The sequence below is a fragment of the Lepidochelys kempii genome, chromosome 3 (genome assembly GCF_965140285.1).
Source record: "Lepidochelys kempii isolate rLepKem1 chromosome 3, rLepKem1.hap1, whole genome shotgun sequence".
In the NCBI taxonomy this organism is placed as follows: domain Eukaryota; kingdom Metazoa; phylum Chordata; order Testudines; family Cheloniidae; genus Lepidochelys; species Lepidochelys kempii.
Genome location: NC_136382.1, coordinates 22,064,826 through 22,080,844, shown reverse-complemented (window position 1 = coordinate 22,080,844; position 16,019 = coordinate 22,064,826). Strand labels below are relative to the sequence as shown.

The following is a 16,019-nucleotide window of genomic DNA, read 5'->3' as shown; positions in this document are numbered from 1 at the left end:
GGGGTCGAGAATAGAGCTGATTGGAAATTTTCAGACAAAACTTTTTTGGGAGGGGGTGGGGTCACAAAATGCTAATTTGTCAAAACCCCAAACTCTTCATGGGACTGTACTGGAAAAACTTCCATTGGGAAAGGCTTTCCAGGTCCAGGTCCTAATTGCTGGTTAAAGCCCACCCCAGAATAGCCTGGGATAGAGGAAAGCAGCACAGAGTGAGTGTCCCACATCCCAGGTGAGTGCCCTAACCCCTGGCTATTGGCTATTTTAGGGCAGATCTCTCTCTGTTTTTTTCACAAAAACCTTTGAAAGGTCTTGGTTTCATTCTGATGTGGAATGGGAACATTTTTGAAAAATCCGAAAGTTTCATGGGAGGGGAAAACTATTTCTTGATCTAGCTAGGAGCTGGGAAAAGGAAAGGAACACGGACGGGAACAAGAGAGGCAGGAGACGGGCTAAGGCTAGTGCTGAAGGGGAAGGCAGTAGCAGGGGTGAAAAGGGGCTTGGAAAAAATAGCATATAATCACGTAATTAAAGACTACCATAATACTACTCACAAGAGGGCCGAAAGAAGGTTGTACAGGAAACCTTACTCCTGGCATTTCCTTGCTTTTGAGTGCTTGGAGGAAAAACTTGACATCTGCTTTGCTTCAGTCAATATTTAACATCTCAGGTAAAAAAAAAAATATTAACTATCACCTGAACAGAAATTAATACATACATACTTAATCAGAATCAAGTCTTGGTTGGTTACTCTACAGCTGCTAACTGCTAGAGCAAAGATTAGCCCTGTAAACAGATCACTGTATCCATGGTAAAGTGTCATTCAATGTTTAACTTTTTAACACATAAGAAGGTACTTTGTTAACTGCTAGGAACCAGGAGGTCATTATAGCTACTATAAACTGTGAAAACGGAAAAAACAATCATCTGGTTATAGGACTGCGGGAGAGCCAAGGGCTCTCAGCTCCTCCAGCTGGATACTGACTGCCAGGAAATGCCCTCACCATCATTCATTATTCCTTAGTCCAACATTTTGTTTAGCAACCTGTTTCTTTTTAAAAAAAGTTATTTTCACAGTCAGGGGAACTTCCAATTTGTACTGAAAATAAACGGCAAAAACGTGAATCAGCTGTTAGTAAAGCCTCCCAGACCGCAGGACAAATGTTGCTATGAACATTTCACTTTTGCTCCTTCTGGGTGCTTGTTTGGCCGAAAGATGTTTACAAAGTTTTTGCAGAATGGTTTTCTCGGAAATTATATCTATGTAGTGCTGCCACTCCACTGCCTCACACATAACAATTCTTTCCCTGTCTTCATCACTTCAACGCAGAAGCAATGTTCAGGAAAGCATCTACAATATGGGAGAACACTTGTTTAATTCAGCAGGTCTCTTCTGGCCTTCCAGAAGTACATCCATTTAAAGCAGATTGCATGCTACAGACTTTGGTCCCAATCCTGCTCCTCTGAAGAGCTCTGCTGACTTCAGCGGGGGTCTGCCCATACAGCGGTCACTGCAGGAACAGATTCTGCCACCCCTATTTGTGTTAGCTGGTGCTTACTTCACCAGATGTTCCCTTGAAAAGGTGGCCACAGCTGATTTTTATTTATTAGGAGCAGTATTTCTCAACTATCGGTTAAACAGTGATAGGTTTAACATTAGCTGATGTGTTAAAATGACACGATCATCCAACTCCAGTAGGTATCGCACAAAATGTAGTGCCCAAGTCCCAAAGAGAGATGCCCAGAAATATCAGATACACAGAACTTTTGGGGAGGCTTCCAAAACCTTGCATAAGAATCCAACAACGGAATCTGCATGCTTTTTTGCTATAGAAATGGACACAACATTTTTAAGGCATTGGGTGTTTTTTTAATATACAATATGATTTTCACCAATCACAGTCCAGAAGTAATGCATATTTAATGTATTTTGACACAATTAACATTTACGGGCCTGATGCTAAGAGGCCAACTACCACTGAAGTAAGATCAGGGTATTTATTTTTAATGATGGAACTAGTGTCCAAATACACCATACCCCAAACAATTATTAATTTTTTGGACTTGCCCCTGAGTAGTTATTTATAACAGCAGAGTATACTTACAAATAAAGAGATTTTTTAGTCAAACACATGAAAAGGAACTGGAAAACCAGAAGGGTCATTCATTGCCTCACTGTTTCTCAGTCAATTAACATTATCTCTAAAGTACAGTACTGTGATGGAGAGAAGAAAGTTAAAAGTACTACAATAGTTGGCCCCTAAGCCCAATATAAGCAATCACTATTGAGGTCACTCAACATAATTATAATTGTAGTGCTATACTGGATCATTGAAGGACAACTCCTGCTTCCACTAAAGTCAATGGCAAAACTCCCGTTGATTTCAATGAAGCTAGATTTTGGCTCTTAAATCTTAACTCTATTTAATCAGGCAAGTGTTAACAGTTTTGTATGTATAAAATGTAAATAATTTAAGTAATAATCTTGGATATTTGTTAGATTAGTTGATTTAAAGGGTAATTTAGGCTCAAAATCTACGATTTTTTTAAAGAAGTCTATTACAAAGCTCACATTAAAAGAAAATAATTGATAAAAATAATTTCTTCTTAATTGCAATTGAAACTCTTCCCTGTGAATTTAATCATTCAGGGGACATGTATGCAGGGCTGATGAGGAAGCATTACCCTAAAGGACAACAGCTGCAAAGTGAAACTGACGAGGAAGAGAAGCAAAACTGCCCTGCCTGCTTCAACTGTTCAAGATAAATAGGATGCAGAAAGCAAGTGAACAGCATAAGGAGAACATCAGACTTTGTAAATTTTCAGTTTTATGCATGTAAAGCACAACTTGTAATGCAGATTATAAAAAACCAAATGAAGGATGATTTTGTGATTAAAGTATCAGGAGTTTGGGTTCTATTCCTGCCTCTACCTCAAACTCCTTGTGTGACAAACTGGGTAATTTTGTCATATTTAATTTAAACCTGCCAGTGTTCTTTTAATTAGAGCTTTGCGTTTTTTCCAAACTTACCTGGAATAATCAGAAATAAGAGCCCGGGGAGAGTTTTACTTTCAGTTTCCAAGAGGTCTTTCCAGGGCCCACACTTTAAGACCTGAGTAGCTGCTCCACAACAGTAAATAAATTCTTCATACAGAGGGATCTGCTCTTCTGATCCTGGTCTCGTGCTCTCTGCTAAACAGAACAAGAGGCTGTTATAACATATCAGTAAATATCTATGTACGATTAGCACCACAGCACTAAACACCCCATCAGTAAACAATAAATAACCAAAGAAACCCAGTTCCCATGTCCAGTGTTCAACTAAACAACGACCTGATTCAGTAGCTACTGCTTTAGTATATTGTAGACATTGGTATAAAGATACAGAGGCCACTAAATTGGGGGCACATGACTCTGACATATACATTGATCAATCAGGCCATAACACAGTACAATCGTTACACCTGCTACACCTCTGGGCCCATCCATCTTGCAATACATCTCATTTTGCAAAGCTGCTAGTGCAAAGACTGACTGGGGTTTTCTGGACAAGGAGAAATCACCCCCAGAGCTATATATTTACAGTTTTTACTTTTGGTCCAATAGCAGGAAACAGATAACAGAGAAAGATTACTTTATATTTACTAAAACAGGACAAGGAGGTCCTCATTCAACAAGGTAAACTTTCAACAATGTGAGTAACCCCACTGACTCAGATGCTTAAAACTAGGCATGTGTTTAAGTACCTTGCTGAACTGTGGCCACAGTAAGACAAAATGGGTTCTACACTAATGCACAGAAGATGCTTTGCTCCAAACTTCCTATGTGACTTCTTGCGCAAATCATGCAATAACTTATCCGTGCCTCAGTTTCTCACACCATAAAATGGTGATAAGGAGAGTTAAGGAGAGCTGTGACAAATGACAATGTTTATAAAGTGCTTTGAGAGCCACAAGTGGAAGACTCTAATACTGAAGATGCTACATGCTGTATAACAAGACAAGACATGACATGACTGCAAGTGGACACTACTGACAAAGGAACAGAGCATCACCATTAAAGTGAAGCTGTCAGCATCAAATCTGATATTAAGTACTTTAAGTTACTGCTTCTGTCTCCGAGTTCCCTTTGTCAGTTATTATGGTTTTTACATGATATATTCCTAACTTTTTAAAGAAAGTTTTCCTCTCCCCTGAAACTGAAACTGAGTGAAAAGACCCAAAACAAAACTAACAGGGGAAAACTGACTAGCTAAAAACCAGATCCTGCATTCAGATCCGAGAAAGCAGGCCATGGAACTCCAGGGAGCAAGGTTCTACCCAGGTGGCTGTAATGGGCAGATCCTTGTCTAAAAGGAAAGAAACAGTGCACTGATTAGGCACAACTGCCCATTAAAAACAAACTGAAAAAAAGAAAAGAAAAGAGAATATTTTCCCCCTTAGGCATTATAGTACATGCAACAATGGTAGAGTAATAAAAATTGTGTTCCCACTTTAATCTCAATAGGAATAACAATGACTCTCAGCAGCTCTGAGATGGGATGTTCACCCCACACTTACCCTGAAGAGGTTAATGGAAGCCAGTTAGGCCAATTAACCTATTAAGCTACAAACTGGAAGAATTAAGGCTGAGAAAAACGCCCTAATTAGGGGAAGTTCACCTGTGCAGGAACAGTCAGGGCTTCCATAAAGCCAGGGAGCTGATAGCAGAGAGGGGCCTCAGGGAAGTATTCTGCAATCGCTCCACGGGAGAAGGGTGGTCTGTTTAGGGCTAGAGAAGCAAGTAGCCTACAGGGAGGAGGGAATTCTGGGTCTGGCAAACCTAGGGAAGGAGGGAAGCCAGAAGGGTGGGAAAGGCGCAGGTGAAAGGCAGCAAGGTCCAGAATGGGACAGACCTCAGTTGCTCATTAGAGGGTCTTTGAGCTGGAACCCAGAACAGAGGGTGTGCCTAGGTTCCCCTACCAGCCGCTGGGGAAGCGGTACCATGGGGCAGTGAATGGGAAGACTGCTCAAGACTGCTGGTAAGGAAGGCCTTTGTTACCCCGGAAGGGAGAAACATACATAGTGAGAAGAAAAGGAGGACTTGTGGCACCTTAGAGACTAACCAATTTATTTGAGCATAAAAGCTCATGCTCAAATAAATTGGTTAGTCTCTAAGGTGCCACAAGTCCTCCTTTTCTTTTTGCGAATACAGACTAACACGGCTGCTACTCTGAAACCTTACATAGTGAGGTGACTGGAGGACCAAGTCACAAAGAGGGAGCACACAGCCTCAGAGAGTGAAAGAGAAAGCAGCAGCCAGGCATGCAGTGAGCAGTAGGAGGGGGGCCTCACATCTGTAAAGCGCTAATCCCCAGAGCTCCACCTGCAGTGAGTGGACCCCATGACAGGCTCAACAAGACTAACAGACCAGCCTCACTAAACACAGAATGGGAGGTGATAGCATGGCACACTGATGTGCGTTACCACCATCATCTAGAATTTGTATTCAGATAAGGCCCAACTGTGATCAGAGCCCTCATTGTGGTAGGTGATGTCCAAACAGATAGTAAAAGACAGTCCCTACCCTGAAGACCTTATGATCTAAATAGACAAGTCAGATAAAGGGTGGCAGAGGAAAGCACTGGAGAAGTTACTTGCCCAACATCACAGCCAGTCAATGGTCAAACTGGAAATAGAATTTACATTTCTTAGGCCACAGTCCAGTACCCTGCCTCCCAGCCTTGTTTGTACTCTCAACCTCACTTCCACTATAATGTCGTTTTTGTTTGGGAATATTTATAGGGATGCAAGGAAAGGTCTTCATCGTCTAAAGCTACGTTGGCTTGTTCAAATTATATATCTGTGTCAAAATTTAATTTCAGTGTGTTTTCTTAATTCTTTAACCATCTGAATACAGCAATGAAAAAGAAAACAATGCACTATAATATGAAAATATAAGGGCCACACAAATATAACAACCAATACATATATTCATCATTTAGAAACTTTCTAGTATCCAAGTGGAGGTCACCTGGGAACTGAATAATTTTGCCAACCAGGAGCTTTTGTTCACCTCTAGACACATCTGTAATATTAGTCAAAAAGGTGTGCATGTTCATCAACTCACTAGTTATGAATAAAAATGTCATCAACGTGAACTATGACACACATGTGAATGTTTGCCAAAAGGATCATTTATCAAGAAGTGGCAGGTGCATTTGTCAAACCAGAAGACTTGCAAAGTCATAAGCGTTGGCCTTGTTTCAATGTTATTTTATACATATATCATCTCTTGGGGCTGTGACCCAAGAAACCCTTACTACCAACTGGCAAAGAGGTTACAGGAATGTCCTGATTCTGTTATGTACATTCTGCTTCAAAGAATGCCATGTGAGGTCTTAAATGTATCAAGGTACGAGACACCACAAGAATTAAAAAAAAACAAAACAGGTTTTCTCTCAGACAAGAGATCTTTATTCACCTCTCTCTGTGTCAGATGTAAACCAAACACTGAAAACTAACGTAATGGATACCCATTTACATATGAAATCAACGGAGAAGGAGCGCTCGGGAAAAAGAAGCCCTGGGTGGTTATACTGTCTCTATGTACAGACAAACTTTCTCCAACACTTATGAAGTAAATGGGCAATGCATTTACATTGATGAAAATGGGAGATCAGCCACCCTTGGTCGAAATGCTGCAGAGGACTTTTGGAGGTGAGATAAACTTATTGAGATCAGAAGTTAACCTGTTAAAGTTTGGTCTCTAGAAAGCAAGTTATGATTTTGTTTTATATGCAAGCCTTTGTTGCCAATATTCTGACTCATTAACATTTAAATCTTTGATAATAAACTTATTCTTATTCATATATCTACATGCTGTAACATTAAGCAAGGTGATGATCCTGAGTTGAATTCTACAAGCTGGTGTGCACAGTGGTCCTTTAGGGACAGCAGACCTGGTATTTGTGTCCAGTGGAGAAGGGGATGAACACTACAGGGAAACACTTCAAAAGGACTCAGGGACTGGAGTGCACCTACTGTTAACCCACAAGGCAAAGAAAGAGCTGGCATAGCCCAGAAGAGTGTGTTTGGGTGATTAACACGCTGGAGGTGTCAAGGAGCCAACACCACGGTAAACACAAGCAAGACCCTCTCATACCATAGGCAGTGGGTAACAAGGTGACAACTCTCAGTCTTGGGTACCCTGAGAACCATCACAGGGGCTACTGTAATAAATAGGCCTACATGTTTACCCTAAACATAAGCTCAACTGTGAAGAACAAGTGAAAGTTCATAAAGTGTCACAATTACTTATAACAATGAATGTTAATGGAAATAGGTGCAAAAACGAGACAAAGACTGAATTAATCAAAATGAAAAGGCATACTGAGATAATTCAAGGACTGTATTAAGATGATGTCTGGTAAACAAAAGAAGTGTGGAACTGGAAATCCAGGAACCAAATATGGTGAGTCGGAAATGAGGCCTAACTGGTGAACAAAATAATGAAGGGATGGGAAATTCCAGCCGTCACTCCCTTTTGGGGTCCTTTAAAAAAAGAGAGACTTTGGGAGGCAAATGCAACCATTAGCAAAGCTTTTTACACGGTCTCCCACAGTATTCTTGTCAGCAAGTTCAAGAAGTATGGGCTGGATGAATGGACTATAAGGTGGATAGAAAGCTGGCTAGATTGTCAGGCTCAACGGGAGTGATCAATGGCTCCATGTCTAGTTGGCAGCCGGTATCAAGTGGGGTGCCCCAAGGGTCGGTCCTGGGGCCGGTTTTGTTCAATATCTTCATAAATGATCTGAAGGATGGTGTGGATTGCACCCTCAGCAAGTTTGCAGATGACACTAAACTGGGAGGAGAGGTAGATACGCTGGAGGGTAGGGATAGGATACAGAGGGATCTAGACAAATTAGAGGATTGGGCCAAAAGAAATCTGATGAGGTTCAACAAGGACAAGTGCAGAGTCCTGCTCTTAGGATGGAGGAACCCCATGCACCGCTACAGACTAGGGACCAAATGGCTCGGCAGCAGTTCTGCAGAAAAGGACCTAGGGGTGACAGTGGACGAGAAGCTGGATATGAGTCAACAGTGTGCCCTTGTTGCCAAGAAGGCCAATGGCATTTTGGGATGTATAAGTAGGGGCATTGACAGCAGATCGAGGGATGTGATCGTTCCCCTCTATTCAACATTGGTGAGGCCTCATTTGGAGTACTGTGTCCAGTTTTGGGCCCACACTACAAGAAGGATGTGGAAAAGTTGGAAAGATTCCAGCGGAGGGCAACAAAAATGATTAGGGGACTGGAACATATGACTTATGAGGAGAGGCTGAGGGAACTGGGATTGTTCAGTCTGCGGAAGAGAAGAATGAGGGGGGATTTGATAGCTGCTTTCAACTACCTGAAAGGGGGTTCCAAAGAGGATGGATCTAGACTGTTTTCAGTGGTAGCAGATGACAGAACAAGGAGTAATGGTCTCAAGTTGCAGTGGGGGAGGTTTAGGTTGGATATTAGGAAAAACTTTTTCACTAGGAGGGTGGTGAAACACTGGAATGCGTTACCTAGGGAGGTGGTGGAATCTCCTTCCTTAGATATTTTTAAGGTCAGGCTTGACAAAGCCCTGGCTGGGATGATTTAGTTGGGGATTGGTCCTGCTTTGAGCAGGGGGTTGGACTAGATGACCTTCTGCGGTCCCTTCCAACCCTGATATTCTATGATTCTATGATTATCAACAGAAAGAATAGAAAGGAGTGAATTTTCCATTATGACTGCCCACCTCATCCCCCAACATCTCCTGTGACCACAGGATCCAGCATAACATCACTGGGCCTTCATCATTCTAATCCCAGGAGATGTCCTGACCAGATCGGAATAAAGAGAGAACTCATTTGACATCACCAGCTCTGGCTAAATCCCAAACACCATCTCGCACGTGAGGTTTAGTCGCTCTCCCCACCCTCCCACCTTGTGTGTCCTTTTCCTTCCTCACCTTATTTCTTCTCTTTCCTATCTCTCTCCTTTTGCCTCCTGTTTAACAGAAGTCCGGTTTAGCCAAAAACGCCTGTATATTTTGCAACATTGCTTTTAACTGCCTCTTTGGTCATAGGCTTACAGCAATGTCTTAAATAGCTTGATAATGGCACAAGTTTGCCAGGTCTCAGAATGGCTGATAAAACCATGCACTGTGCCGGTATTTTACTAGATCTTCGCTGTTTCAAAGAGTCAACACCAGGGGCAGAAGCTGCATTTTCTATCTGTGCTGTTCTGCTTTTTTCTCTCCCCTCTTATGTGTGTTTGCCTCGTTCTATCTTCTAGGAAACGGAATCAGACTTTAATCAACAACCGTGATAACAATAGTTTCGGCCCATCTCAGCTAACTTTTTCTCTTTTCCCCCCAAAAAGGACAGTTATTACTAGCTAAGGGTTTTTTCCCCATCTGAAGACTCTCTCCAGCTAAAGAGAAAGGGAACAAGGGATGTTGTTAAAATAAAAGCCTTACTTTTAATACTCTATATTTCAAATGCTTAACCTTTTCTCTCCCCTCCCTCTTTTTTCTGTATCCTTAATAAAGGGTTTTAAATATTTTTAAGGGCATATTTGCCATGACACTGAGTAGGCTGAGGTCTCTGTATACCAAATGCTGAACCTTGGTTAAAACTGTTTAATGTTGGACAGTTACAGAATTGTGTTAATACCTTTAATGCTGATCCTATACATTCCATTGAAATACAACAGAGCTCAGTCAAGGGCTCACTGAAATCAATGAGCAAACTATCATAAGCTTCAATGGACATTAGTTTAGGCCTTACACTCTTCCAATCTAAGATCCAGACCTCAGGCCTTTCTTAAACCATTAAGGACAGGTCTAAATACAGTTGGAGTACTAAATCAATTTATGTGAAATTGGTGGAGCCACCCTTTGTGTGGGCACTTTTAATCTGAAATACGAATATCTATACCAAGTGGCATTGCACCAATTTAACTACATCCATTTCTAAACTGGATTTTAATTGAATCAGAGTTCAAACTGTGTGTAGAGAAGGCCAAGATCTGGACAGAGGAAAAAAAAATACTTTTTTTCTACTTTCAGGTATATGTGATACAGAAATCATGAAGTGCTTTTTCAGAGTACCAAATTACTGTATATAAAGCATAATATCAAAAGAAAATGAGGGTAATAAATGGACAAACAGATTGTAGGCCGCAATTTAAATTGAAACAATGAGTCAGCAATACAGATTATATGAGGTCCAGAGTTCCACCAGAGCTAGACTGTAAACAAATTAAATTTTCATTGCAATGAATGGGGCGGGGGGGGGGGGGGGAGGAGGAGGGAAGGAAGGCAGTGTTTTCTTTTAAATAGCATTAATGAAGAGTTTCTGGTAGCTCAAGGGGTGTGGGTGGCCTGCATACTTTTGCTGCAACGGCATCTCAGCTCTATTCCCCACTGCTGTCCTAAATTTCTATGTGGGTGTGTTCAGCTGCACAGCGATAAGCATGAAGTCCCAAGGGGTTACAGATTTATTGTATATTTCACTCTCATACAACATCTTCTACATTAGGATCTCAACGCATTCCACAAATATGAATGAATTAAGCCTCACAGCACCCATAGGAGGTAAGTGGTGTTAGTTTCTCTCTCTCTAAAATAGAAGACAGACATGACTTTCTAAAGGGCGGAAGAATCCTATATTAAAAGACACACATAGAACCCAGGGTTCCCAACACCAGGCCCTGATTTACCCACAAAAGATAATTGAGTTGATTTTAAATATCCAAGGTGCAGGGAAAGGCACAGTCAACTCTTTTTCGCTTTTGTTTCACTGTTTACTTTAAGGAACCCTAACAGATTTGGTAGGACCAAAACCTGATTTGCCCAGTCATTTTCTTACATCTCCTCTATAGTTTGAGTGCAATGCTTTGCACATACTTATTTTAAAATGAACAACTGTGTCAACACACATTTTTCTAAAATAAAGTTGCAGGACACAATAAGCAACTGCATAAGACCAAAAGAAAGAGTTTGAGTGAAGAAAAACAATTTCAGTTTTAAAAAACAGTTCAGTTTAAAACTTCTGGGTTTGACTTAATCATTAAGAAATAAAACAGATCTTACGAATTCATCGTAATGATTGGAAGTCCCTTTGCAAATTATTGAATTTTGCAAAATCTGTGAAAAAATGGGGGAAGTGGAACAAGGATACTGCACTATAACTTTGCTCATTTATTTTGACAAATATACTTATGTTTTAATTACAGCAGACCCTTGCTAATCAACATTTGGCAAATATGCAAACAGAAATAGTAATTCCTCCCCATTCCTCAAAGATTCTTCAATAGCAGAGTAACTCAAGTAAGGTCTCATTCTTCTGCATTATTTTCAAATATTCTGCAACCGAGTGACATAAATAATTAAACCTAATGATTGTCAAAATAAAGGATGCATTACCCTTGCTTTGTTAAATTGCTTAATATTCAAAAAATCTACAAACTTCAGTAAATTGTATTTGCTTTGTTAGAAAGTCAGTGGTATTAGCTGGGATTTACACTTGAGCAACAGAGTTCAAAATCTGGTCTAACTACCTTGTTCTGAAGAGTTTACATATAATCTGATCCTACAATATCTTATTCACAGAAGCAAGTCTCATAGGAGCAGTGAAATTCTGGCCACACTGAAGTCAATTGCAAGACTCCTTTTGACTTCACTGGGGCCAGGATTTCACTTGAGAACTCCAGTGGGACATGAATGAGGACTACTGACATGAATAGGATTTGAAGGATCAGTTCATAAATCAGACAAAAAATGAAGGAATGCAACAAATTTAGTTTGGATTAATAGGCCAGAAACATGTCTTGTTGGTTAAGGTGCCGTTTCTTCCTGTAGTTTCAATACAGCAGGACTTTGATTTTATAGCACATGTATGCTGTAGTGTCAACTTGGAAGCAAGAATGGATGCTAGAAGGAAAGACAATTAAGCAGATAAGAATTTATACCAAACACTTGTAATTAGTATCTAATAAAAACTGCCTGTGAAAAAATCCTCAGTAATAATATTGCATGAGCCCAGGGGTTTTAGCTTCAGGCTGCTGAATTTTTCCCCCCTATGATAAATCATAACATATACTGCTGAAAAATATTATCAGCAAAGAAGTTTGGGTGATTTTTTTAAAACCTGGTCTGTAAAACAAAACAAAATCAAAAACTCAGGGCTACATGTTCAGCTGGCATAAATCAGGATTGCTCCATTGACTCCACTGTCTCTAGATGTCAGATTATAGTATTTAGGGGAATCAGTGCACCCAGTTATTCACCAGGAGGAGATTGTCAATTCTATTATCTATGCAGTTCTCCTCTCATTTACACTGATGTACCTTCAGTCTCGTCCAAATTACAATACCGTAAGTGAAATAAGAATTATGCCCTAACAATCTCCCTTTCCACGTACAGTCACTGCCCGTCTATCTGGCGATATTTCTGATATAACAGTCAAGCTGCTATGTGATGCCATTACTTGGCTGCAGGCTTAACTTGCAAGAATCACTCAGAGGATTTTCAACCAAATACAAATTCTTCACCTTTCAATTATTGGTTCACATCCAACCAAGATCAGTGGTGAATGAAATGAAGCCATTATTATCAGGGCCATAACGAGTAGCTGGTCTCACTCCAGTTCTTGTAAACAAATGTCCATGTGAAAAAAACTACTAGTGACTCCCTTTGAACAGCATCAGCAGAGGCCAATGTGTGAGTGGCACAAAAGCACTTTGGCAAAGCAGCGTGGGGAAGCTCGCATTGTTGCTGCCTGTGGACAAATAGGGGATTTCTTTCTGCACAGCTTTCAGTCCCGCAACTACAACAAGAGGACCGGTACTTATGAAGAAAGACTTAAAAGTTAATCATTTTTATTTTATTTTTATTTGTGTGTGGGATACAACATAATTTGACACCAAATGTCAACCAAACACCATGAAAAGCAAAGAAATAAGCTGCAAACGCATCCAACACTCCCCTCATAAACCTCAAATAACTCCCCTTCCACCACCCACAGCCCACATATTTCCACTCTCATCCCAAACACGGGCATATTCTTGCTGCTTACCATGCCCCTCCTACTTCCCTCCCAGCCTCAGTACGTAGTAGAGTCGATTGGTTTAAACGTTTAAGAGCTAAACATAGGAGAAGAGTGTGACTGAACAGCCCCATCTGGAGCACCCTTCTGTGGCAGGACACAGCATGATACGCATCAATGCCTCGGTTTCTCCTCTCAGGGAACCAATAACTCCATGCAAGCTTATCCACTAGTCCATCAGCACAGTTTATTACCAGACACAGTTCATTTAATCCTGAATGAAGTCTCAACACATATAGTTCATTTCTCACCCCAGTGCAGTCATTAAGATCACCCAACATCTCATCCAGTAACACCCCATATATCACACACCGGCATCTTCAAACATGCTCACACTCTCTGTCAATCCTCCCCTGTCCTTGTACCAGAACAGCCACCCTCATACTTATAACTGGAGTGCAACCACACTTTTCCCAATGAGAACCCGCACAGCCTCCTTGCCAGGGGAGCATCCCTTACCTCCCCTGCTCTCTCACAGTTCCTCTGGATTCAGCTCTCCGCCCCTAGAGAGGTCAGCAGGTGAACTCTTCTGCTGCTGCCCTGCATTCAGCCCTCTCTGGCCCTTGGTTCCAGCTCTCTGGCTTAGAACCACAGGCATATCCCTCTGCTACTGGTCCTCCTGCCTTCATCCCTCTATCTCTATGACTTAATAGAATCATGGAATATCAGGATTGGAAGAGAACGCAGGAGGTCATCTAGTCCAACCCCTGCTCAAAGCAGGACCAATCCCCAACTAAATCATCCCAGCCAGGGCTTTGTCAAGCCTGTCCTTAAAAACCTCAAAGGAAGGAGATTCCACCACCTCACTAGGCATTCCAGTGCTTCACCACCCTCCTAGTAAAAAAGTTTTTCCTAATATCCAACCTAAATCTCCCCCACTGCAACTTGAGACCATTACTCCTTGTTCTGTCATCTGCTACCACTGAGAATAGTCTAGATCCATCCTCTTTGGAACCCCCTTTCAGGTAGTTGAAAGTAGCTATCAAATCCCCCCTCATTCTTCTCTTCCGCAGACTAAACAATCCCAGTTCCCTCAGCCTCTCCTCATAAGTCATGTGTTCCAGTCCCCTAATGGTTTTTGTTGCCCTCCGCTGGATGCTGGACTTGGGGACCACCACCAAGCAAATGCCTCTTGCTGCTCTCCTACCTTCAGCCTTCTCCTGGGTCCCAAACATACAGTCTCTGGAAGCCCTCAGCTGCCCTTTCCTTACTGATTCCGATTCACTAGCTGTGTCTCTGTTCCTCCATAGACCCCAGGTGCTGCCCGCCCTCTTAGCTGGCCTAATGGGAGAACTATTCTGGTACAGGGATGCTGGACCTACTTTATAGAGAGGGGCCAGCCACCCTGTCACAGGGAGCATGATGAGTAGCAGGGATCCTGTGGGGTGGCTGTGGGCCCTGAGAGAAGCATGATCATAGAATCACAGAATATCAGGGTTGGAAGGGACCTCAGGAGGTCATCTAGTCCAAACCCCTGCTCAAAGCAGGACCAATCCCCAATTTTTTTTTTGGGGGGGGGACATCTGCTTGGAATTATGGAAAGAGGAAGCACGATGTGCAAGTGAAGCGGTGAGGGAGCACAGCACCTAGCCCAATGGGGTATTGGTCCATGACTGCAGCTTTTAGGTACTACCAATATACAGATAACAAATAGGGCTGTGTTTGATAGAGATGTGAGAAAAATGAGATATGAGATGAAGAGGGTGGTGTACATGAGAGATGGAGGAGAGAAGTTATTTGATGATCCATAGGTGAGGGCAAAGGGAGACTATATGTGGCAATACTGTGGCTGAGCAGGTGGCCTGAAGTAGGGAGTAATTCAGTGCTTCTGTACTAAGCTACTGTTGCTTGAAGGGTTTCCTTGGCATTTCAAGGCAGTAATGTCACTGGGAGTTGTTGACATGCCACTACTTTGGCAACAAGACTCTCAACTCCTACGACTTTGCTCCTGGGTGCTATATAGTCAAGCCCAGGTATCCATGCTTGAAGCTGATGACTCAGCTCCCCAGCACACCAAGCCAGCTGTACTGATGGAGAGCCCTTTAAGTACCAATATCTTGGCACAACCACTGGGCTCCTCCCATTACAGGGACAAAGCTCTGGCCACCCCAGTTCAGTCTCCAGCGCGCACACACCTCTACCTCTTCAGCCTCGGCCCCAAAAATGCCCCAATCACGTAATACGATGGTCACATCTCAAGACAGTGAATGTTTTTCATTTAAGATAACACTTTTTCTACAGGGAAATAGAAATGAAAGTTTCTATCAGAGAAAAGTGTGTTTGATGGAGAGATCTGAGTGAAAGAGTGGTCAATGCTTTCAGAGAGGGAGGAAATTCGGAGCACAAAGGACAGAAGACAATTCTTCTCTCACTCTGTCTCAAGAGGGGATGGTGGTTTACAAGGAGTAGCAGGAGAGGAAACAATTATCATACTGAAGAGTTATAGACACTTCAATTTAACTCTTACTTTTGGCCTAACTTCCATCCCTCTTCATTAGCAATTATTTTCCTGGTAGCAAATCAATCTCTCCTATCTCAGGAAAAGAGAATGTGTCCCTCATTCTCAACCTTAGTTTTCATTCCTCCTTTCTCAATTATCCTCTATTTGAAGCATTCTTCCCTCTCTATTACATGTTCCACTCCCCGCCCTTCCCTTTGAGCACAAACCCGCCTCCGCTTCAAGACTCATGCACTATTTCAGGGATTGGCAACCTTTGGCATGTGACCCGTCAGGGAAATCTGCTGCCGGCCGGGATGGTTTGTCTACCTGCAGCGCCCGCAGGTTCGGCCGATCACAGCTCCCACTGGCCACAGTTCGTCATTCCAGGCCAATGGGGACTGCGGGAAGCAGCATGGGCCAAGGGATATCATCTTAGCTATGCTTTTTATGTAGCCTGTTGTA

General features: G+C 42.1%; 1 protein-coding gene across 13 annotated transcripts in view; it reads right to left on the bottom strand.

Annotated features, from left to right (window-relative positions):
- The window catches only part of LDAH (lipid droplet associated hydrolase), a 175,189-nt gene that overhangs the window by 152,941 nt on the left and 6,229 nt on the right, over positions 1-16,019 (bottom strand). For 7 of the 13 annotated variants that reach the window (XM_073335905.2, XM_073335907.2, XM_073335900.2 and 4 more), the window contains one exon: positions 3,029-3,187. The exons of 2 other annotated variants lie outside the window; for them this stretch is intronic. In XM_073335905.2, the coding sequence (XP_073192006.2) occupies positions 3,029-3,187 (159 nt within the window). Of the gene's footprint in view, positions 1-551; positions 623-3,028; positions 3,191-16,019 lie in introns of those variants that run through there. 4 more of the 13 variants (XM_073335908.2, XM_073335910.2, XM_073335906.2 and 1 more) reach the window with 3 other exon arrangements.